The sequence below is a fragment of the Furipterus horrens genome, unplaced genomic scaffold (assembly GCF_987537825.1).
Source record: "Furipterus horrens unplaced genomic scaffold, mFurHor1.1.pri manual_scaffold_4, whole genome shotgun sequence".
In the NCBI taxonomy this organism is placed as follows: Eukaryota; Metazoa; Chordata; class Mammalia; order Chiroptera; family Furipteridae; genus Furipterus; species Furipterus horrens.
The window spans coordinates 185,216,107-185,232,718 of record NW_028327174.1 but is presented as its reverse complement, the minus strand read 5'-3'; the positions used below and the strand labels follow the sequence as shown (position 1 = coordinate 185,232,718).

General features: G+C 39.8%; 1 protein-coding gene across 1 annotated transcript in view; it reads left to right on the top strand.

Moving 5' to 3' along the window:
* Positions 1-16,612, top strand: part of SVEP1 (sushi, von Willebrand factor type A, EGF and pentraxin domain containing 1) — a 164,422-nt gene that overhangs the window by 98,902 nt on the left and 48,908 nt on the right. The window contains exons 25-32 of the mRNA XM_090274555.1: positions 3,360-3,517; positions 4,357-4,558; positions 6,346-6,521; positions 9,468-9,592; positions 10,573-10,696; positions 11,448-11,618; positions 15,559-15,732; positions 16,136-16,255. Of these exons, the coding sequence (XP_090130681.1) occupies positions 3,360-3,517; positions 4,357-4,558; positions 6,346-6,521; positions 9,468-9,592; positions 10,573-10,696; positions 11,448-11,618; positions 15,559-15,732; positions 16,136-16,255 (1,250 nt within the window). The remainder of the gene's footprint in view (positions 1-3,359; positions 3,518-4,356; positions 4,559-6,345; positions 6,522-9,467; positions 9,593-10,572; positions 10,697-11,447; positions 11,619-15,558; positions 15,733-16,135; positions 16,256-16,612) is intronic.

Here is a 16,612-nt window from a genome sequence, read left to right as displayed (position 1 = left end):
TCCCACACTCTTATAAACCATTCCCAGTCCCTTATTAACCTTTCCCACTCCCTTATTGACCTTTTCCACACTTTTATAAACACTACTATGTTCTTAAACATATTCTACACTCTTAAACCTACGTAACTTTAACAACATACGTATACAGTACCGCAAAATCCCACAATATAGCAAAAAATCCATGATAAATAATTAAATAGAATATTTTTTAAAATCCCGCGATACAGTGAGGCCACGATAAGTGAACCACAACATGGAGAGGGACTCCTGTACTCTATTGTTGAGGGGTGATGACATGAAAAAAGGTACAGATGCCACCAACAACCATCGAATGCCTAATGACACAGGACACCTCAGTCACAGCGTAACATTTTTTAAAGAATATTTTCAATTTCCAGTTTGAGTCTGCAAAGGCAGAACCCATGGATACGGAGGGCCAGTGTACTAGGGAAGGCATAAAAGGGGAGACAGTTACACAAGGAGCTCATGCAGAAGCATAGACAAAACTCATTTTTACCTGTGTTATATTTCAGCTGGGATTTTTGCACTAGATAAACTCAGAAGGCACTGTGCCATCACACTGTGCCAGTCTGCATTCTGTGTCCATGGTTTTCAAACATTATTTTTAGTTGAGTAACCCTTGGTCCAAAAGAAATCTGATATGAATATAAACAAATAGAATAATAAAAAGCTAAGCTCTTATTCCTTGTGGTTGAAAATAGTAGTGGAGAAAAGACTTTGTCTTCCTGAGGCAGCTCTTAGGGTGTTAGTAGAATACAGTTTGAAAGCCAACACTTTTCTTACCACTGTCAAATCTGCCCTGTCCCATCCCCTTCCTTTTGCAGGATCTGTGGTTTCTGCAGCACAAAACACAGACCAGTCTTGCTTGCAAAATATTAGAAAACTCGATTGTCCTCAACATGTCACTGGTTCTATAAGACAAAAGCAAAAAAATAAAAATCTACCCCAGTTGCAACATGTTCCAGTCTCCTTCGGGTTCAGTCCCCTTTCATTACGACCTCCAACAAATAACCAGGGCACTGTCTGAAAGAAATAGGAAGCCAATTCTGCCAGTGAGGCTTCCTTTCGATAAGAAAATGTTCTTATCAGAGCATAGCATCATCTTTTCATAGGCTTTTTACATCTTCCGCATGTAACACCTAACCACAGACGATGCGAAACTTCCAGTTGAACAGCAGAGTTGCAAGTTCTCCCCGGGTCCAAAACAACTGACAAATACCAGATTTGTCTAAATCCTAACTGGAGGAAAGGTGATGGCAAATTCTTCTAATTCAGAAGGAATGTTAGTTGTCACCAAAGTAAACTTATTTCATAGACAAGGTTATTGGGTTGCTATAATGATATTGAACAAGGGACGATAAAGATAAGTGAAATTCCAACTAAAATAGACATCGCCAAATGCAGAGAACTCAGTAAAGATTCCCCCAATTTCAACTGAGATTTTCTTTTAAACCTCCAAATATCATTTATTCACATTAGTCACCTTTAGGCCAATATCAAAGAGGTCCCCATATGAGTGTGCTAGTTACAATATTCGTCGTCGGCAGCCGTCCGTCTCGAGAGACGATGGTGTAGCTTCTTAAAAGTCTATCTGCACCGCCGAGAATGGCTGTGCAGTCCGACTCGGGAGTGACACGGTATCTGTCTCCTCCCGTGTTGAATCGACATCTTGCGATGACGCTGGAGTGTCCTCTCCAGTGGAGCTGAAGCTACAGAGCCTGGGCAGGGTGATATGGAGGGTCTGCTGTTGCCCATGCAGCAGACCCCACCTCTCTTCGCAGCTGAAGGATCCAAGGGAAAGACGGAGTCAATACAGCTTGGCTTCAGGTGCGCCGCAGGAGTTGCCGGTGTTGACTACAACGTCAAACCGCCTTAGGGACTCCGGCTCCGGATTTTCTGTCGGGGTTTACTCCCCTAGCCTTTTCCCTGAAGAGGTATGCCGCAAGGCAGCGGAGGTTTTTTGGAGTCAGAGTTTTCCTTCTCTGATGTGCCCTGACTGGAAGATCGAACCAGCGACACTTAGCTCGCAGGCCGGCGCTCAATCCACTGAGCCAAACCAGCCAGGGTAGTTACAATATTAACTGCCATTTATTTGACAAGCCCTTTAAATCGGAAAATAATTTAGAGATACAGAAAATTACAAAGAATAATAAAAGTCAGGTACTCATCATAGTAATTATCAAACCTTAACATTTTTTTCTGTATTTGATTCACATATTTTGTTTTACAGAATAAGTTCTAAAGACAGATTTGGAGTTCTTCTAGTATCTGCCCACCCCACCCCACACATTTCTTCTTCCCCAGTGCTACCACATCCTAAACTTTGTGTATATCTTTTTCATTCAGACTTATATTTTACTACATATAAGACTCCATAGACCATATATAGTATTGTTTCACATGTTACATAAATGGTATAATACTGTTTAAATCCTTTTGTGATTTTTTAAAAATCAACATTACTTATTATTGAGGTTGATCCATTTGGCTTTAGTTTATTCATTTCAACTGCTGATTAGTATTCCACTGCATGCTTATACTGTGGTTTATTTTCCCATTCCCTGCTCCATAAACACTTAGAATTATATGACTGTGAACATTTGTTACATGTGTTTGTGTGCACCTGTGCCATAATTTCCTAGAATGCATGACAAAAAATGGGTAGACAGAGCTCTGGGAATGCAGCCCCTCAACTTCCCTTGACATTGTGAAATTGTGTTCTGCTTACTATATGAGGTTTCCCATTTCACAATGCCCTTGTCAGTATATGGTATTATCAGCTGTATTTTCCATTCTGATTGGTCTGAATGGTTTGTTTTGTTGTATACAACAGACATTGTATGGTGTACTGATTAAGAACAACGCACTAGATTATGTTCAAAATCCTACTCCACCATTTAGTAACAAGAGGGCTTTAGCAAATTAGCCTCTCTCGGTCACAGTTTACTCATCTGTAAAATGAGAATAATTGGCATAAAAATTGGTATAAGAATTGATTAATATAAGTAAAGCTTGTAGAATAGCATATGAACTTTTTATTTTATTTTTTTCCCCTAACAATTTTATGGGGAGAGAAACTCCCAATACATGAATAATACTTTCCCTTGACTAGAACTACCTTCTACTCTGTTTTTGCTACTATGATATTTCAAATACATCGGTGTTAAATAGGTTTAATTAGATGAACTAAAAAAAGTAACAAAGCAATGCTTTGATGTGGAAAATAGGTTTCAGCATTTTAATTTTCACAGTCCTTTGAGGCAAGTTATCATAAATGGGAGATACCTGCTAAGGCCTTTCTGCAGCTGTTCTAATTGTTACATTTTGTTTTCTTTCAGGTGCCAGTGTGCAGCAGGCTTCACAGGGCCACTCTGTGAATTGAACATCAATGAATGTCAGTCTAACCCATGTAGAAATCAGGCCACCTGTGTGGATAAATTAAACTCATACAGTTGTAAATGTCAGCCGGGATTTTCAGGCAGCAGGTGTGAAACAGGTATATATGTATATAGTATGAATGAAAAATAATAATATATAACAGTGTCAATTTTTACCTGAAACAAGTACCACCTACATACTCAAAACTATAATAAGCATTTTGTACTTATTTAACCTTCAGAGCCGTCCAATAAGCTAGGTAATCTTATCCACAATAGCACAGATCAGGAAATGGAAACATAGAGGTGTAACAGGGAAATGAGAAAACTGAATTTAGCAGATATCTTCACATTCTACATGTTTAGAAGAGACACCTTGATAAGCCATTTGATGGAAGAGCTTGTAAACCATGGACATGTTTGAGGATCCATGCTAAACTGCTTTCTCAAGGTGCTGGGGTCTCTTAACTGTAGGACTTCTGTTTTGAGTGAAGCATGCAGGTTTGGGGCAGAGCTGAATTGCTCATGAAGTAGGGAAGAGTCAAAGCCCTGAGTGGAGATAGAATGGTGTCCTTAAGTTAGTTACTCCTGCTTCTTTCCTGCATCAGTTAACCCACTCTACTGGGTCATTCCCAACAGTATCCAAATATACTTAAGTGTCTCTCATCTTTAATAACTCCCAATCCCTCCTCTCCTTCCAACTACTCCCTAATTCTGTGCGTCCTTTCACTACTGAATATTTTTCCTATCTTTGATACTCACTGATTACTTTATTTAAAAATATATACTTTATATTTTGTAAATAATATATTTTTTAAATTTTAAACTGCTTCTCAGATCATCATATTTACTGAAACAGCTTCTTTGACAGTCATACCATGTACCTACTACTTACGTTAAACAATTGAAAAATGCCTTCCAAGTGCCATGGTCTGCACACTTTTCTTATTTATTGCAGAACAGTCTACAAGATTTAACCTGGATTTTGAAGTGTCTGGTACCTATGGTTACATCATCCTAGATGGTGTGCTTCCATCTCTCAATGCTATAACCTGCACATTCTGGATGAAATCCTCTGATATCAACAACTATGGAACTCCAATCTCCTATGCACTTGAGAATGGCAGTGACAATACCTTCCTCCTGACTGATTATAATGGGTAAGCAGAAATGTCAAGGAGTCTGTGCTTTGGATCTTATCCTGGCACCAAGTGAGAACTGACATTGGGGATGGGTGAGCAGGGGAGTCAGGTGCTCCAGCAGGACAGCAGGGTGACAATAATCAAATAGAGCATATGGACAACTTCTGTAAGAAGGCAGTTTTTGTGATAATACCTATTTACTAAGTATCTTCTTGGTATTTTGCTAAATACTAGTATTTACTAAGTACTTCATTCAATCTTCACAATATCCTGAGGAACTTATACCCCTTTTACATGTAGTGAAATGAAGTTTCAAAGAAACTAAATGATTTGTTCCAAATCTCACAGTCTGGGAGTGGCAAAAACAAGTCTGACTCTTGAGACTGTCATTCCTTCTTTTATTTATGAGGGCCTTCAAAGGTGAAGGGATTTCAGGGACAATGTTGACCTATAGGCGACACATGTATTGAGCATCCATCAATCAGTCTACGTACTTGGGTGTGCAAGTGACATTTCTTTTCTCTTTTTGTATCAATAAATTTGAGTTGCAGGGCCCCATCCCGCTGGGCTGTTAGAACTCTCAACCTCAGTTATTTCTCTGCTTTCTTTCATGCTGAGTGTTTTATCTATTTTATATTCTTGCAAGTTAATTAATAAAGTCCACAGAGTTTTGCCAAAGATCCACAGACTTGGACAGGACTCCCTATCACTGAGCTGCCCATCGCCTCAGCTTCTGTGGTCCCTTCAGAATCACGGCTCTTTGCCACATGTGGAATCCTTGGCAAGACTGAGATTTATACCTTCAAGCTAAATAGATTCTGTGGGTTTATCACATGGCCAATCCTCTGAGATGCACCCAAATTTGTGGCCAGTTGCTCCTGAGCAGATTGCAAGCCTCAGAGACCAACGGCTCTCTTTCCTCTCCTCAGTCCATGGGACTCTCACTGTTCTGGTGGAAAATCTTCCCATCCTTGAATGCCATTCTTAGTGCACTTGAACTTTCAGAAACAAAATCCAAGAAATTTGCAAAACCTTCCCCCAAGGCAAAAAAGTGTACAGAGAACCTGTGGCCTACTTGAATAGGAGGAGGAAAATGGGGAAACACAGAGGGGGAAACAATATTATATAAATATTATTTCATAATAAAGATCTGAGAACAGGGCTGCGAAGATGCTGGGAGGGGTATTCAAGGAATTCTTCCTTATCAGTTTTCCCTCATCTTTTTTTTCTCCGTTTGCTTTTGAAGATATTATACTTTAACCTGCTGATTCTCTTTGACATTTCCTTAAGTGACGTGGCTGTTGGAACCCTCTTGTGGTTGGTCACCTTTGTTTAATTCTAGTTATTATTTTCTTTGGATATACATACTTTGTCTGCCATGTGACAGCTTTGACAACGGAGAGCCAGACTTATTTTTGGAAGTTTGTTCCTGATCTCGGAAACATGCATTTTAGAGGAAGGCAACCAATCTACGCTTGCACAACTCTCATTCCTTGCATTCCTGACTCACATTCTCCAGAAGAGACAGTTGGTGGATTTCAAATTGGACCTACATGTCTCAGTTCATCCTAAGTCTTTTTCCTAGTACTCCGTGTTTAAGAAACACAAATATTCAGTGAGCTACAATAAAGTTTAATTAGTAAATCAAATCTGCTTCTGGAAATATGACCAAAGGGAGAAAAGGAAGTAAATACAAAATGCTTTACCCACACAAAAGGAAAAATAAAGAAAAAAATAGTTGCATGCCCCATAGGTGGGATTCCAACACGTGACTGATGACTGTGTTTCCCGGCATCTTTCCACAGCTGGGTTCTTTATGTGAATGGCAAGGAAAGGATAACAGATTGTCCCTCCGTGAATGATGGCAGTTGGCATCATATTGCAATCACCTGGACAAGTATTGATGGAGCCTGGAAAGTCTATATTGATGGGAAGTTATCTGACGGTGGTGTGGGTCTCTCTGTTGGTTCAGCCATACCTGGTATGTCTTAGCAAAAGAAATACAATTGTGTTAAACTCTAGAAGTGGTAGTGCTTAGGTGAACATGGAGTTTGCTACTTTGTTGTCTATGGTTTTAGACAAAGATCAATACTTACCTCTTTTATCCAGACTATACATTATGAAAAGCTTTTTCTGGGTGAGTTTTGTGACTCTCTCTCTAAGGAATGCCTTTTGGGTCTTTAGTAATATGGCCAAGGAGCATTCTGAACTGACAGTTGGTAGTTACTATACTGTCTTCCAAGGAGGATATCAATTGCTGATGTTCTTTGTTTGTTGGTTTGGTTTGGTTTTGTGATCAGTATACACAGTATACAAGTATTTCCAGTATACAAGCTGGAGCATTCCTAATAGCTATCTGACTTTTATGTTCTTTTTCCAATAGAACCCAAACTCTCTTATAAAACTCAAACTTTCTTCTAAAAATACTTTTAGAAAAATATTCAAAGTTTTAGTTTAAAGGAATGCAAAAGCATTAGGGAATCTAGGGTTCTCAGCACTGCATGTGGTAGTAAGCTTGCTCTATCTCAATTCTTCTATGACATATGTCAAATGAGGAGGAATGAATGGTTAGCAGTTTTCTTCAGTTAATATGGAAACATTGTCGGTGTTTCAACAGAAAGTGGCATTATCAGGTGAAGAGGGGTGGTGGTTTCTTTTTGTGTTTAATTTAAAGTGTTCTCATTTCAATAGTCTCTTCTCTGGGTGGAGGGATGGCAGGTGGCCTTTTATTTTCTTCTTTATTCTTTCTGACATTTTCATAATGACCATATATTTCATTTATGGTTTAAAAAAGAGCATTTCTATCTTTTAAAGAATTAAACACTGATAGAAGAGTGCAAAGTAAGGTAAAGAAAGGGGGAGAAAAGGAAACTGTAATAGTATCTACCCAGGGAGGTGGTAGTCTGACCACAGCAGTAAGAATAAATTGGAGTCCAGAGACATTGCAGAGCTCAATTGACAGGGCTCAGTGGAGGGCTGGTTTCATTTGGGTGACCATGGGCATTGAAGCTAACATAGGAATCCTAGGGGAAGCAGAATTATAACAGGAAGAGTTGGAGTAGGGGAAGATTCTGTATTTGGTTTTAGATATAATGAGTTTGAATTCTAATCACAGGAATACATGAAGCTAAAAACATAGGTTGATACAACTTCATATCAAATAGACAAGGTTGTTTTTAGTGATAAGGTGTGATTGGCAAGGATTCAGCATGGTGTACTCTTCTAGAATGCTGGCCAGCATGTAAATTGATACAGCCTTCTTGGGAAGAAATTTAGAAACTTTCATCAAGAGCCTTAGATAAACCTTTTGCGTGCAGTCAACAATTCAACCACCAGGAATCAAATATTTACATATTAATATATTTATCTCATTGTATCTAATTAGAAGTGGTTGTAAAATTAATTAAGCAAATTATAGATTGCTGTACATTCATATGATAAAATAGCTATTAAAACTCATGTAATGAAAACATGTTCAAGAAGAAAAGCAAGATTGAAACATCATATATAGTGTGATCCTGAGTTGTGTGTTTTAAAATATCACACACACACACTAAAATATAATAAAAATAAAAATATAACGTCGATGGAAATACAAAAAACTATTAAATGATTATTTCTTGGTAGGGTGACTTCTTTATACTTATTCTTTTTCAAATTTCCTTTTATGTGTATGCATTGATTTTTAATTATTTTATAAGAAAAAGATGTAAGTTAGGAAATCACGAAAGAAGGATCTACAGGCATTGATTGGCAGCTGAGTGAGATCAAATAGGGAGGACAGTTGAAGGAAGCAGAGAGGAGGCCGGGGTGGGATCCTGGGTGCACCAGTGTCTAGGGGGCAGGCAGAGAAGGGAGCACAAAGGTTCAAAGAGAGCCAGGGGAGGCTGCTGTCATGGAAACCAAGTGGAATCAGCAAGGCTCCTCTCAGGAAGCAGGTGGTACACACAGAAGGAGAACTGGAGAGCTGAATAAAGGGACTATTTTCAAAGGTATGACCAAGCTTAAGAGAACCCAAATATGGTAGTAGAACACCCTCTGTCTGGCAACAATGGAGAGTCATGAGAAAAGGGCCTGAAATGACTAGGAGAGAGAGTTGTTGCCAGAATTGAGGCAAACCTGTAGCAATGGAGAGAAACCCCCCAGCAGGAGCAATGATGTTAGACAGAAGAAGGCAGCCACTGCCCTCTGCTGCTTGGGAGGAAAGTATCCAGGGTATTTAACTTCTCCCTAATCCGATTTTCTTACCTCTGGCTGGTCCTTCCATTGGCCACACACAAACAAGCCAAAGGGACAAGGAAACAAGGTGGTGCAGTCCATAGGTGTCAACCACTGGGGGCACAAAGCAGTGGAGAAGGGGGGAGGTCAGTTCTGGCAGGACCGACACACACCAGCCAGTACAACAGGGTGAACACTTAAGAAGAATGAAAAAGTTAATAGGAACATGGGACAGAGAAGTTACCTGATGTGAATATTGAAGAGTTTCCACTGGATTTAGCAATTAGCCGGCCACTGGCAACTTTAGAAGTTTCCTTGAAACTGGTGAGAGAAATGTAAGCATCGCAGGCTTAAGAATAAGAAGATAAAGAACAGCAACTGGTAGTCTGTCATGGAGGATAATTTCCTAGAAGAAAGGAGACAATATAGGACTTACTCTTTTTCTGACATAAAATTTTATATGCATGTACATGTATACATATAGCTTTATAGTTAAATATTTATAAATCCAATATAGTATTTAAATATATTTTAAGTTGTTATACAAAATATTGAATTTCTCCTTATTGATAAAACATGCAATCAATGTAGATAATTGAGCTTTTTAATAATTTTCCCTGATATGTTTATATTAGTTGTGCTTTCAGTAAGTTGGCATTTTAGGAACAACACTCAGACCAGTTTTCCCCCTTTTCTCTCCTCTCTTTAGGTGGTGGTGCATTAGTTCTCGGGCAAGAGCAAGACAAGAAAGGGGAGGGATTCAATCCAGCAGAGTCTTTTGTGGGCTCCATAAGCCAGCTCAACCTCTGGGACTATGTCCTGTCTCCACAGCAGGTCAATTCCATTTTCAGTGTATGACAGTTATGAGATACAAAGGTACAAACCTAGTAAAAATGTGAACAGCCTAATGATGCCATATCTTATTGTAACCTCTAGGTTTTCAGAATTTTCCACCAATGTATTTGAGGCTATGGTCATAGACTGAGCCAGGCAGAGGTTATCTATAGTAACTTTCAATAAATCCCCTTTTCATATTCTTGGTGATATTTTTCAGTTTTATTGGACGTGAGTATTTTTATAGAATCTTGTCATTTCAGAGCTGGAAATAATCATAGAGAATAAAACTTCAAACTCCTCTGACTAAAGATGCAGAAATTTAGGGGTAGCATAAGATTATAACAGATGAGCTAGTGGTTAAAGTCAGTCTGCCATCCAATGGCCTGGGTTCAAATCCCCGTTTTCCAATGAACTTGTCATGATGAGTTGGAACATGTCCCCCCCCTTTTCTAAGCTTTAGGGGTTTTTTTTTGTTTTGTTTTATTTTTGTTTTTAATCTATGAAGACAAACAAAACTGCATAGTGGAGCTTGGGCAGGATTAAGCCTAATCCTACATGTACAATCATAGTGTTGTTTGGCACACAGTAAGAGCTTGATAAATACTTGCTCTTTTTACTAGTGGCGGAACATTTCTAAGGCTTCACTGCCTCAACTTTAAATCAGAGACAGAAGACAGGAGAATGGAGAGGGGGAACCTCTTCTACACCTTAACAAACTGAAAAGCTTTAGACAAATTCTATGTGTAGAATTTCAGAATTTCCAGCAACCCTGAAATATCTGGAAAAGGGAAGGATGGGGGTGGAAAAGAGAGGGAGAGGGAAGAGAATTTTCCTGTTCCCCTGAAGTCATATCATACAAAAGCCTGCTTTCTGACACCCTAAATCTACAGATGTTTTGAACAGGACTAAAGTAAGATATAACTCCATCTCAGCAAAATCAGTAAGGTTTATCTAAAGGTGTGTTTTTAAACTTTCAGGTGAAATCATTGGCTACCTCATGCCCGGAGGAACTCACTAAAGGAAACGTGTTAGCCTGGCCCGATTTCCTGTCAGGAATTGTGGGGAAAGTGAAGATCGATTCCAGGAGCATATTCTGTTCTGGTTGGAGTTTCCTTCTTCCACAGACTCTGCTGTCTCTTGACTACCCTGGGGTTTTCTAGCAGGAGACAATTTGAAATTCTCTGTTAGTCAAAGAGTGTGTGCCCATTACTCTGTTGTTTAACTAGTAATTCATTTTTACCCAACTTCATCCAAAGGATTGACTTATTTATTTTACTACTTAAATACATTCTGTATAACAAGGTACAAATTAATTGTGGAATAAACTTGAATAAAGGTAGAAATAGATAAGAAAAACAGGATGAGAAGATAAATATGGTTCATTGTTTAAATGCCCACCCAAGTCCTACACTTCCATTTGAGATGGGTGTTCTCTCGGCTCTGCACCTGCTAGCAGCCCTCCAGGGACAGGTAACACAATGGATATAGCAACCTGCACAGTGAATAGTCAAGCTCTGAGTGATCCAAACCGCCTCATAACATTTAGTGTCTTTAACCAGGTTCCTGAAGATGTCCCAAAATGTATGATTTTTTTGATAACTTACAAGAGTGTTTTATTAATATTCCTAAAATAGTATTTTGTCCTTTAAAAAGTATTTAGCAGATCCTGCTAAAAGAGGGAAAGTTCTTTTTTGACTTGAATAATTTTTGTCCAGTAATTTTGCTTGCCAGTGATTTTCATATCAGCAGAGTGGCTGTCAAATGCTGATACAACAGATGATTTGAAAGCCTTGACCTGGTGATGCTCCACTGTGTTGTTGACAAGCTCTGTACCTGTGTTCTTTTCCTTCAGATTGCGCACCATTAGAAGGGTCCATACCTCATCTGAGAACTACATCAGCAGACTTAAAGCCAGGCTCCAAAATCAGTCTTTTCTGTGATCCAGGCTTCCAGATGGTCGGGAACCCTGTGCAGTCCTGTCTGAATCAAGGACAGTGGACTCAACCACTCCCTCACTGTGAACGTGAGCTGCCTTTATTGAGGGCACTTTAGTAGCTCTTAAACAATATTGGAACCATAAGAATTTTTTTCCAGGAATGCTCTATAAAAGCTAGATGTTTCACAGTAGCAAATTTAGATGATATTCATTGAATGATTCCTTTGTGCAGTGAACCCTGTGTGTTGGGCATGAGGGAGGCAGGCAATGAAGATGTAAAGACACCACCATTGGTGCATGCACACCAGTTGGCTCAAGGAACTGGGTGGGAGGAAAAGACAGATACGAGGCCAGAGCTCAAAGGGAGGTGGGCCATTGCTGGGTAGGAAAACAGAAAGACATCCCTTGAGTTGGGTTCATCTTCTCATTCATTTATTCAACAGTTTAAAGTGCCTAGTATGTGCTAGACAGCGGTTGGGGGGGCAAAAAAGTCCCTCTTATGAAGTTTACAATGTAGAAGAGGCAGAAAATAACAATATAATATTATTTATTTATATTAAATAAGAAACAGCAAGGACCAGAAATAAGGGCTATAAAGAAAAGCAAAGCAGGGTAGGGAAATAGAAAGTGAGAGGCCTGGGCAGAGAAGCAAGATGGCTCTTGTAGATAGGATTACCAGAGCAGTTTCTCTGTAGTATCTATTCCCACCTGATATATATAAGTTTTTGTTTCTTGTCTGTCTACTCCCACTAGATAGTAAGATCTCTGAAGGAGGGATTTTTGTCTGTTTGGTTCATTACTATAACCTCAGAACCTAGGACAGTGTCTAGCAGGTAGCAGGACCTCCCTAAATATATTTTTTTCTAATATTTTTATTTATCAATTACAGTTGATATGCAATTTTATATTAGTTCCAAGTGTACAACCCAGTGATTAAACACTTATATAACTTAGAAAGTGATCACCCTGATAAATCTGGTACCTAACAGGCCCTATACATAGTTATTATATTATTGACTATATTCCCTCTGCTGTACTTTTCATCCCTGTGACTTTGGTGTAACTGCCAATTTGTACTTCTTGATCCCAATATAGAATTTTTAATAAATAAATTCCGGCTTTTGGGGGTGGGGGGCTTGTATGAGTGCATATGTCTTTTTGAATTAGTGGTTTGGGTTTCTTCAGATGAGTATGCAGAAGTGGAACTGCTGGATCCTGCTATTTTATATGGTATATGTATTGCTACCCCAGCTTTTTTTTTTCATTTTCATTTTCATGAAATATCTTTTCTAGCCCTTTACTTTCAGTCAGTGTGTGTCCTTTGAAGTGGGTCTCTTATATACAGCATATGTATGGACGTTGTTTTCGGATTCGTTCAGCCTCCCTGTGTCTTTTGATTAGTGCATTTAACCCATTTGCATTTAAAGTAATTGTTGATAGATATGTATTTATTGCCATTTTATTACTCATATTCTTTATCTTTTTTCCTTCTTCTTAAAGACCACTTAACATTTCTTGTAATACGGGTTTATGAACTCCTTTAGCTTTTTCTTGTCTGTACTCTTTATCTGTCCTTTGATCCTAAATGACAGCTTTGCTGATTAGAGTAATCCTGGTTTTAGGTCCTTGCTTTACGCCACTTTGAACATTTCATGCCAGTCCTTTCCGGCCTGCGAGGTTTCTGTTGAGAAACCAGCTGACACTGTAATGGAGCTCCCTTGTAGGTAACTAACTGCTTTTCTCCTGCTGCTTTTAAGAATCTCACTTTGTCTTTTATCTTTGGCATTTTAAGTATGATGTGTCTTGCTGTGGGCCTTTTTCAGCTCTTCTTGTTTGGGAATCTCTGCGCTTCCTGGACTTGTATGTCTATTTCCTTCCCCAACTTAGGGAAATTTTCTGTCATTATTTTTTCAAATAGGTTTTTAATTCCATGCTCTCTCTCTTCTCCTTCCAGCTCCCCATGATGCAAATATTGGTATATTCGATGTTGTCCCAGAGGCCCCTTAAATGATTCTCATTTATTTTGGATTATTTTTCTTTTTACTGTTCTGATTGGGTGTTTTCTGATCATTTATCTTCCAAATCCCTGATTCAGTCCTCTGCTTCACCTAATCTACTATTAATTCCGTCTGTGTATTCTTCATTTCAGTTACTGTATTCTTCATTTCTGACTGGTCCTCTTTTATGTTTTCTATCTCCATTTTTATGTTTCCTGTCTCTTTGTTGTAGTTCTCACTGAGTCAATCTATTCTTCCCCTAAGTTTGTTGAGCATCCTTATAACCAGTGTTCTGAACTCTGAATCTGGTAAATTGCTGGTCTCCATTTTGTTTGGTTCTTTTGCTAGAGTTTTGTCCTGTTCTTTCATTTGGGACATGTTTATTTGTCTCCCCATTTTGGCTGCCTCTCTGTGTTTGTTCCTGTGTATTAGGCAGAGCTGCTACATCTCCCAGTCTTGGTAGAGTTATCTCATGTCATAGGTGTCCTGTGGGGCCCAGTGTTACAGGCTCCCCAGTCACCCAAGCAGGGTACTCCAGGTATGCCCCTCCCACAAGATGGGCTATATGCGCCATCTTGTTGTAGTTGAGTTTGATTGCTGCTGGCATGTCAGTGGGAGGGACTAACCTCCAGGTTGATTGGTTGTGAGGAATGGCTGTAACTATAGTAGAGAAGCTGTTGTGCAGGGACCCACCCCATGGAGCAGGACTAGCTTTAGAGGGCCTCTGGCGCCCGCTGAGTCTTCCCTGCTCATGAAGGTGGTTGGGTGGTGCTCTGGTGTGGTATGAAGATGTCCACTGGATGCTCTGGCTCTGGGGCCTCCTGGGAAGTACAGGCCAAGGTCAGCAGCTGCCTGTGCCTTGTCGGGAGCCATCCAGCATGAGCTAAAAAGTGATGTGTAGATGGCTGCTCCTTGTTCTGGGCTTGGAGGTGGTGCACAGGAGAGCACAAGCTGGGAACTGAGACTGTGCACTGCTAGAGCCAGCTTGGGGAACTTAACAAGAGATACAGAGCACCCCGAGGCCAGATGTTCCTTGTCTGTGGTCTGTGAGAGATTTTAGGTTGGTCAGTAGCGAGTGCCAAGACAGGCCATTTGTATAGAAATGCCTCTGTACACCATTTGTATGGAAATGCCACTGTTAGAGGGTTGGGTTGGCCCAAAAGTTGGGTGGGCAAGGTGTCAGGGAATCACCAGGGACGGGTGAACAGTATTAGCCAGGTTGATGGAGACTCAGATAAGGTGCTGGCTTCTGCCAGCACTTCCATCTGGGAGAAAGCTGCCCCATCAATCCTTGCCCTGAAGCCAGATAATTTAGTTCTTTCAGTTTGTCCACGGTGCCTTTTGAGCTACTGCCCCAGTGCTGGAAGTCAGAGAGAAGGAGTCCGAGTAAGTCTGTGCACAGGTCCCTTAACAGATACCCCTGGGACTCTAGAAGCCCTTGTCTCACTCAGCCACAATCCCTGATAGATTTTACAGCCAAAAGTTATGGGACTTCTCTTTCTGGCACTAGAACCCTGAGCTGTCACGGCTGGTGTGGGGCTGGGACCCCTTGGTCCTCGGGAGGACCTCTGCAGCCAAGAAATCCCTCCCAATTATTAACCACCACACATGGGTATGGGACCAGTCAGTTCTGCCTCTCTAACCATCCTACCAGTCTTATGTGGCTTTTTCTTTATATCCTTAGTTATAGGACTTCTGTTCAGCTAGACTTCAGGTGGTTCTCAATAACGGTTGTTCTGTAGTTTAATTATAGTTTTGACGTGGTCATGGAGGATGCAAGTATCACATTAACATACTCTACCACCTTGACTGAAAGCCTCCATAAATGCTTTTTAAATGAATGAATTGCGTGCCTACTATAAGCCAGATAATGTGCTGGATCCTATGGGCGCAGGTATGGCTACAGGCTGCTTCCACCCCTAGAGCACTCTCGACTAATGCTTTTGGGCAATGAAAAATTCATGCTTAACTACCTGTTCAGTATAAACAAAATGTCCTAATGTAGTTGTGTTTTTCCTGTCACATTACAGGCATTAGCTGTGGGGTGCCACCCTCTTTGGAGAATGGGCTTTATTCAGCCGAGGACTTCCATGCTGGCAGCACAGTGACCTACCAGTGCAACAGTGGCTACTATTTGTTGGGTGATTCAAGGATGTTCTGTACGAATAATGGGAGCTGGAATGGCATTTCACCATCATGCATTGGTAAGATAGAGATTGGCCATCACTGTATTGATCTATTGAAACTCTATAGGAGACAATAATCCCAAATTTTTGAGCCTCTCTCTTGGTATTCCTTTGTTAACTTTATCTCACCCCAGTAAGCTCTGGGCAAACCATAATGGCAAAGCAGCTGTCCATAGAGGTGCCGAAAAAGTTTAAAATTTTTACCAGGCTCCATATTAAGAGTATCTGTGTTTTTCTGTTCTTCTACTTGCCCACCTATAAATGAGGGAAATAATAGCTTTTATTGTATACCTGCAATGTCATGATGACTACTATACTTAAATTTTATATAGAAAATATAGTGTCATACAGAAAGTATAATGATTTAAAAATAAATGTTTACTACATGAGAAAAATCAGCTTTCATCTGTCTTCATTTTAGATGTTGATGAATGTGCACTTGGGTCAGATTGTAGCAAGCATGCTTCCTGCCTGAACACAAATGGATCCTACATTTGTGTGTGTCTCCCACACTACACAGGAGATGGTAAACACTGTGCAGGTAACTAGGAGATGAGTAATTGGGAAGTTTATTTCAATTTGTTATTCAAGTATATCTTTTCACTGTATGTTATTGGAAAATAAGATATTTTCAACATTAAAGGGAAGATGGAGAAGATAAACTATCTTTAAAAAGACCCATAAGTAACAATTAAAGGTGTTTCAAATCAGCATTGTGTCTCTCCCAACCTCCCGATTTCTGAATAACAAAACCGAGAGCCAACTAGATCTTCATACTGTTGAAGAAATGTCTGCAAAATAGGAGTGAATTTGGAAATACAATCAATGGCTTCCACTGCCTCATTAAAAAAAAAAAAAAAAGATGCATCATGATATCTTTATCATCAGTATCTTTCCT